An 8,268-nucleotide genomic window follows, 5' to 3' on the forward strand; every position below is an offset into this window, starting at 1 on the left:
CATGCCCTGAAGTGCTGAGAGAGTGGGGCAGCACAGACAGCACGAAAAGCAGCCACAGGAATCTGTCCAGCATGGCTGGGCTCACTGGAATGGGCTTCCTTCACCTTTGACAAATGCTGCCCGTGAGACAATCACCATGGAAGAAGTACTCTGCCAGTTTCCTATGAGCAAAGCTCTCCTGAACTGTGATCTTGAGAAGCATTGAGACATCTGAGAATTGAAAAGAATAGTCTGTATGTTTGAGGACTTTGGAAACAAGCCGGACATGCTGGTATGTGGATAATCTGCCTGTGAAGGGTTGCTTTGAATTAAAGCATTTGTTTAAAATAGATGTTGGTATCTCACAGGTCTTGTTTGGTTTGTTTGTTGGTTTGTTAGTTGTTGGGGGGGGGGTGTTGTTTGTTTGTTTTTTAAGAAAAGCATTGCATTTTTCTGTGCATTTATAGAAGGAGTTAGATTAGAAAACAATTATGGTGACATTTCTCTCATGTGAACTCTAATTTTATCCGGGAAATTTTGAATGGCACCTCTGTGAGATAGATACAACCCAGAGGGAAAAGGCAGGAATACCTTGGAAAGAGAATCAAACTCTTAGGATGACATGCTTTTGTGAAATGAAAATCTTCTCTGGAGAAAACCACCCCGTGTTTTTCACTTGGCTGTTTTGAATGCTTTTATTACGTGTGTTCTGACCAGCTGTTCTCATCATTAATACGTCAGAGTTTAAGACGACTTCTCAAAGGGTGTTAGTGACAGCTGGAGAGACACAGCCAGCATCCTCAGTCTTCTGCCTGGAAGAGGATATTCGTTCCCCATGTCCAACTGAGATACTTCAACATCTTTCAGCTGAGTCTCTGCTTCGTAAGAGGCAATCTGCGGTTGTGGTGCTGCTCACTTGTAGCTCACACCCTTCAAGTGTGCCCAGTGAGAAGTCTACGCTCTGGGAAAGGTGGGACACACAAAGGGAAGGCTCCGTTCCTCAGACAACAAGAGCATCGCTCTGCTTCCACGAGAGCTTGCAGGGGACTGGGAAGCATTGCAGGGCTGGGATTGGAGCAAATGGGTCCTCAGTTGGTTTTGTAAGCTGTCGTAAATCCAGGAGACAGAGCAGCAAATTTAAAATGATTCAGGACTCCAGAAGTTCTAAAAGCATGACCTACTCAGGAAAAACTGGGTGTTGTGGGGAGGTCACCCACTTTTAATCTCTTTTCTGTATGACTGAAAACTGCATGAAGCATTTTGACTGATTGCAAAAAATGTCTTTAAGCACCCTGAAAACTTGTGATGTATGCATCAGCTGCTGCTTCTCTACCTACCTAAGATGTTCTGCGGATGCATCGATGTCACTGGATTCATTGGCAGATAGAACTGTGTTTTACTTCTGAGGAGATTCACATGTCACCATGCAAAAAGGAATGATTCAGATTTAAAAGAGTCTCCCAGATATTTGAGTGTGTGGACACGCCATCAGGGGATGAGCCCTTACATGTGAGGAGAGCTGGGATTCATGTCTCTCACTCAGGTCTAAGAATCAAGTCATACTCTGCCTTGCTTTGTTTTGATGGCTTCTCCTTACCCAGCCTTGCCTTGCTTTATCTTCCCCCTTTTCCTCCCCATCCTCCTTTTCACCCTATCTCTTCTGCATGTTCTGATGTTAAATGCAGCTCTTACAAGACCTGGACAAGGAGTGTAAGAAAGACTGTTCTTGAAGGGGCTAGTATATATCTATTTAATTCCTTTCTTCTCATCAGTCACCAGGTCTTCTATTTAATAAAATCACCTTTAAAAAGAAGTCAAGATTCTTTTTTCCTGATGACAAAACCCAGTCATTGAGGCTCAAGGATTCCATTCTCCCCTCTCTTTACAAAGCTCCCTGCATCAAGCAACCCCTGTTAGATTCCCTAACATTCATGCAGGCCTTGGTCAACCTCACCTAATCCCGCAATCACGTGTATGCTGGTGTTTGGAGTCTTTCTCTAGGCTTGAAGCGTATGTGATGGTGGACAGGCCATCATCATCCTCTAAGAGCCTGTTGTTTGGATTGCTCGTATAGGGAAAATGCCCCGAAGAAAAGGCTTGGAGAATCACACTGTTGGATCTGGATTCATTCTTGTGGGGTTTTCTGACCTGCCCGGCCTGCAGGGCCTGTGCTTCACAGTCCTCCTGGTAATCTACCTTGTGGTCCTCATAGGGAACAGCCTGACTGCTCTCATCACAGTGGTGGACTCAAGCCTTCACAGCCCCATGTATTTCTTTCTGAGGAACTTGTCCTTTCTGGAGATCTGCTACACGTCGGTCACTCTGCCAAAAATGCTGGTGGGTTTCCTGAGGGAAGATGGCAGGATCTCCTTCCTTGGCTGTGCTGCCCAGCTGTATTTCCTGGTTTTGCTGGGCAGCATCGAATGCCTACTCCTGGCTGCCATGGCCTACGACCGCTACATAGCCATATGTGACTCCCTGCACTATACCCTGACCATGAGCAGGGTGCTCTGCATCAGACTGGTGGTGGGGTCATGGGTGGCTGTCGTACCAGTGCAAGTAGGACAGACCTACCAGGTGTTCACTTTACCCTTCTGTGCATCCCATGACCTTAACCACTTTTTCTGTGATGTCCCCCCCCTGCTAGAACTGGCTTGTGCAGACACTTTCTGGAACCATGTGATGCTGTACACCATCATCATGGTATTTGCAGTCCTTCCTGCCTCCTTCATATTTATTTCTTACATTGCAATTATCAGGGCAATTCTGAAAATGCCTTCAGTTCTGGGCAGACACAAAGCTTTCTCCACCTGCTCTTCACACCTCGGGGTGGTGATGCTCTTCTATGGCTCAGCCACAGTCGTCTACTTAAAGCGACGGTCAAAGGATTCCATAGACACTGATAAATACTTTGCCCTGTTTTACACAATTGTGACTCCCATGTTCAACCCTGTCATCTATAGCCTGAGGAATAAGGAAGTGAGAATTGCCTTGAAGAGACTCCTACGGACAAAGTGAAACCACAGGGTATGTAAAATATTCCTAAATGGTACCAGAAGTCCCACTGGGGCTGCCTTGTGCCAGGGCTGGCTGCAGGGCTGTGAAGGTGGCTGTGCAGGCAGGGGTGCCCAGGGCTGTCCTTGCCAGCAGGGTCCCTGCAGCCCAGGGGGCTGTGTGCTGGGGCAGGGGCTCTGCCGTCTGCCAGGGGCAGCTCTCACCCTGCCCAGGAGCTCCCATGGGGCTGTGGGGAGAAGCTGTGGGTGGAAGGAGCAACCCTACTGAGGGCAAGGTCCTTGTGCTGGTGATCGGGTGCTGCATGGGTCAGAGGTACTCACAACTCCAGCTCAGGTCCAGGTCATTTCCAAGGGGACGCGTCATGAGCATGTTCATTGCAGGGGTTCCCTGCTTCACTCTGTGCTTTCCTGAATCTGTGCGTCCACTTCTCTGTGTCTTGGCTTGTTAGGAATGGAAATTCAGCTGTGGAGGTAAGACCAGGGGCACAGACTATTAAAGCATTACACAGGTTTACCAGGAATTTCAGCAAGTGCCTTCACTCCCCACTAGCTTCCACATCAAAATATCCTTTCCTTTTCCATCAGGGTTTGGGTGACCTGTTGTTTTTTCAGGTGTTCAGACAGGGAGCGGCTGCAGGGCAGAACTGGGTACACAGGGGCTGAGCTGGGCTCTGTGAGCGCTGGCAGGGAAGAACCATGGGGCCAGAGAAAGAGCTACTGGCAGGGAAAGCTGCAGGATGGAGACATAGGGACAGAGGGGGCTTGGGGCAGTGGAGGAATGCTGAGGAGAACACTAACACAGGGTAGATGGGGCACCACCCACTGTGCCCTACCATGCAGATGCCTTCCCTGAAAATATACAAGTTTTCTCTCTATAAGCTATCACAGCCTTTAGCTCATAAGTTCCAGGCTCCTTGGTACCTCCTCATCCAGCAGAGCTGGGCAGCTGAGAAGGAGCTGGAGGGACACACCAGATTCCCTCACACTGCCCTAAGGCACAGACAGTCCCCTTGCCTCTCAGCACTCACCCTGCTCTCCCTGAGCACAGCACAAAACCCTCCTGACCTGACTCTGGCCATGACCGTTGCTCAGCATGGGCAGAGCAGATGCTGACAGGCCCTTCTGCGCTGGGAGCAGTTGGGTCTGACCAAGTCCAAGGCCAGGACTGGCCCCTGCCCCCACGGTTCCCATGCTGCAGAGCAGGGCTCACTGCTGGGCAGCCAGCGGGCACAGCCCCTGCTCCTCACAGCACACTCGGCCAGCACTCAGCACAGCTCCAGCCACGGCTCTGAAGGGAGCTCTCCTAGGAACGGCAGAGGCGGGGACATGGGGCAGTGGGGGCAGATCTAGGAGAAAGGGCTTTACCTTGGCTCACGGTAGTCTTTCCTGACTTGTCACTATGTTTGCTCCTTGAACAGGACCCTATGGTTGGAGGCAGCAGATGTCCAATACGAGTTGCGCCACCCAGTTCCTCCTCCTGGCTTTTGGAGATACATGGGAGCTGCAGCTTTTGACCTTCTGGCTCTTTCTGGGCATCTACATGGCTGCCCTCCTGGCCAACAGCCTCATCATCACCACTGTAAGCTGTGACCACCACCTCTACACCCCCATGTATTTTTTTCTTTTCAGCCTCTCACTGCTCGACCTGGGCTCCATCTCCACCACTCTACCCAAAGCCATGGCCAACTCCCTCTGGGACACCAGGGACATCGCCTGTGCAGGATGTGCTGCACAGCTCTTTCTATTTCTCTTTTCCCTTTCAGCAGAGTGCATGCATGTGCCTCTTATCCCTATTTCCATAAGCATTCCGTTAGTTAATAGGTACTGTAATGCTTGTTACTCCTCTCCCTCCTCCCTGCTGTTTGTGGACTATTTCTAATGCATGGTTTGTCTCTGTTGTTATTATTTTGCTTAATTTAGCGTAGCACAGAGACTCTGCAAGTGGAAAATGATTTCTTCTTTCTTGGGCCTTAACATATAGGATCCTGAATCATGTTAATAAACTAGAAGTATTGTGATTAGATTCTGCTGATGGATACAAGATCCCCTCTTACATATGTTTCAAAAAAGTAGTATATGGATGTATCTTTGGCAGGTATTTAGAAGTTGAATTCACCTGGGGACAGAGCTGGAGATAATTTTCACAGAAAGCTGGTCGTTTGCACAGAGTACAGGGTTAGATTCTAGATTCTCCTCTAAATGTATAAGCTATTATTTCAGGACCAAATTGTACTTGTTAGTATGTATTTATATTATAATAAAGGAAATATATACTGTAATTGCAGGTGTTTGCCCTAGCTTCTGGATTTAAAAGACCAATTAAGCAGCACACAAAATAATAACTTACTGAAGATTTCTTTAAGGAATAGTCAGTTCCAGCTATTTGCATTTTTAAGCTTCTTAGAAATGGTTGGGTGTATTTTGCAGATACCTTTCCACATTTTCACCTTTTATATGGAAAGATAAATTGTCTTAGAAACTCCTTCTAAGCCAGCTTTTTGGGCTGGAAAGTAGGTTTCTGGAGACATTCTGAGATGGGTTGTTTGTGGGCTTTGGTTTTTTTTTTTTCTTTTTTTTTTTTCTTTAAGTGAGAGAAAGAAACAACAAAGCATTTTAAGCTAGACAGTAATAAAAAATTGCACCGCAGTGTTTGCATAACACCTGTAATGGTTTGTACATATAGTACAGCAATGACTTGTGTGTTCATAGGGAAGAGGCCAATACATTTTCTTTCTAATCTACGTATTCTTGGTTTCAGTCTATAGCTTCTAAGCTAAGGAACTAATTTTTCATACCTGGTTGTTTTTGTTTTTTTTTTTTTTCCCCACCCCGGAGGATTGCCTTATTTGCTAAATATGACACCTTATTCATCTCACAGTCCCGCTCCAAGTGCTCATATGGCTTCTTCCACCACAAAGCTTTCTATATAAATTTTTCCATTATGGTGCCCACACAAGCAAATGAAAAAAATAAAATCAAATCAAATAAAATCTACATTTTTGTATTCCTTAGGAAGCAGAATCCTGGTTGTATTGAAGCCAGTGGTAAAACCTCTACAGATTTCCTGGGGTCAGGATAGCATTTGTGGCCTTGACCACCGGTGCTTTTCTAGGTTGAAACATTTCTGTTACAACTTTCAGATGACCAACCAACCACTTAGAATAGACTAGCCCTTTTGTATAAAATTGCATCAGAGAGAACAGAAAATTCAGAAAATAGTGCAACTCAACTTTTTGCACCTTTTTGTCTCTTGGGGATAATGGCATTTTGCAAAATCATTCCTGCTCAGGGATAAATTGCTTAATTAACATATTCAAACAAATCATAATCAAAGCTGTTTATTGATCTATTCATAGCAAGTAATTAAGTAGCCATCTGAACTATAGCTTTTGCTGCTTTTAGTTATGCACTTCCTGATAAGGTAAAGTCATATACAATTGCACTAACATATGTTCTGCTGCTAATAATAGCTTAAATAACTTTTCTGTATACAGTGTAAACTGCATCAAAATGCAGTGTTTGAGGGAAGTCTGCATATTAATAAACCTGTTTTGTTGTGGGGGTTTTTTGGCTTCAGGCACAGTGGTTAAAGAATTCTCATTGCCATATCCTTTGAGAACCACACTTGAAGAGTAGTCTGTACAGGCTAAGAGTTCTCATTCTTCTATTATGAGTTTTAGACTTTGAGTCTTTATTCCTCCAGGTCCATGTCTTTTTTTTTTTTTTTCCTAATCATGGGCTTTCATCCAAGAAAAATAAGATGTACATCCCAGAGAACTGATTAGAATCATTTCCAACAATACATTGAGAGTGATTTTACAGGTCACAAAGCAATTGACTTTCCACTCAGTCTGAAGGAAGCCAGTAATAAGATATTCCATGTAAATTAAATCATAAGGGACTTCTGAAAACATACCCAAAACCAAGAATCTTGTAAGACTATAGGGTAATTCAGGTTTGAAGGAACTGCAGTAGGCCATCTACTCCACTATTCTGCTCAAAGCTGGATGAACAGTCCTTGTCTAGTAGTAAGTAAAGACTATCTGAAATTCAATTTTCCTTCCTTGCAGTTTTGGGTTTTTGGGGGTTTTTTGGTTTGGTTTTGTTTTTTTTTTTTATTATGATTATTTTGAACTTGCAGCCCAATATATTTAAATTATGTTTGGAGCTAGGGATCTGTTTACAAGCCGTAACAAAGGATGATTAGAAAAACAAAATTAGTCGAAATAGTTTGGAGACTTTCTTTAAGTAAGTGCAAAACCAGACACCCCTGTGAAAATACACTATGTTATCACAATAAACAATAAAGATCCGATCCCAGCCCCTATATGATACCTTTTTTTCATAGTGAGTTCATCAGATAAACCTCCAAAACACAGCAGAACGCATATGAACTTGAGAATGCATATGTAATTACTAACGTATGTGTGGCTGTTTGAGGTATGAAAGTCCAAAATACATCCTCTTCCAGGAGTATGTTTGAGTATGTTTTTTCAGTGTGCTTTTTATGTGTGTATGCTTGATGTTATTTATCAAAGCAGACTGTTAAAATATTTCTCTGAATTGTCTCTGAAACAGAGTGCCTGAAATAGCTTCCCCTTTTCACCTTGTGAATAATTCTGCATGTTTCCCCTACTTCTCCACATTTTGTGCATAGTATAGCCCATTCTTGCCTTGAATCCCCTTCATAATTTCATACTCTGCCTGCATACATTTGCTAATGTTAAACTATGTCGCTTAGAGCAGCCAACATTGCCTAAGCGTGTACGAGGATGGAGTTTTACAAAAAGTTAGAGTATGCAGGAAGTATAACATATTTAGAATCAGGTTCACTACCATCATTGCTATTGTAATCTGAGGGAGTGCCTTGTCCCCTTGAACTTTTGTGCCTATATGTGCTTGTGATATAAGCCGTATGTACCTGTAGATTTCTTTGAGGAAATATATATGTGTGTGTGTGTGTAATATATATGTATGTATTCCACATATATATATATGCGGAAATCTATATAGGTTTTTCTATAAAGGGGGTGGCCTCCAGGTAATGATCACTTCCTCCTGGAAGGGATTACTTCAACAAGATCCTTTCCCAATGTACCTCTTTAAATATTTTGTTATGTGATATTTGCTCAATGTGAGAAGATGAAAAAGATTAATTTCCTGTTTTCTGTAAGGTAGACATACTTTACTGCAAAGGCATATGGACAGTAATATCTGTTTTCAAGGAACGTGTGTTGCCAGCAAAAATTATTCATGATCACTTCCTTACATTGTT

General features: G+C 43.9%; 1 protein-coding gene across 1 annotated transcript; it reads left to right on the forward strand.

The window, feature by feature from the left end:
* The first annotated feature begins 2,058 nt into the window (after positions 1-2,058).
* On the forward strand, positions 2,059-2,997 carry LOC130159838 (olfactory receptor 10AG1-like). The gene has a single exon (XM_056361876.1). The coding sequence runs from the start codon at positions 2,059-2,061 to the stop codon at positions 2,995-2,997; it is 939 nt and encodes a 312-aa protein (XP_056217851.1).
* Positions 2,998-8,268: the final 5,271 nt, after the last annotated feature.

This window comes from Falco biarmicus, chromosome 16, assembly GCF_023638135.1.
Source record: "Falco biarmicus isolate bFalBia1 chromosome 16, bFalBia1.pri, whole genome shotgun sequence".
Lineage (NCBI taxonomy): Eukaryota > Metazoa > Chordata > Aves > Falconiformes > Falconidae > Falco > Falco biarmicus.

What these genes read in the sequence shown, in the direction of transcription:
- LOC130159838 (XM_056361876.1), top strand. Translation starts at nt 2,059, where the DNA reads ATGCCCCGAAGAAAAGGCTTGGAGAATCACACTGTTGGATCTGGATTC.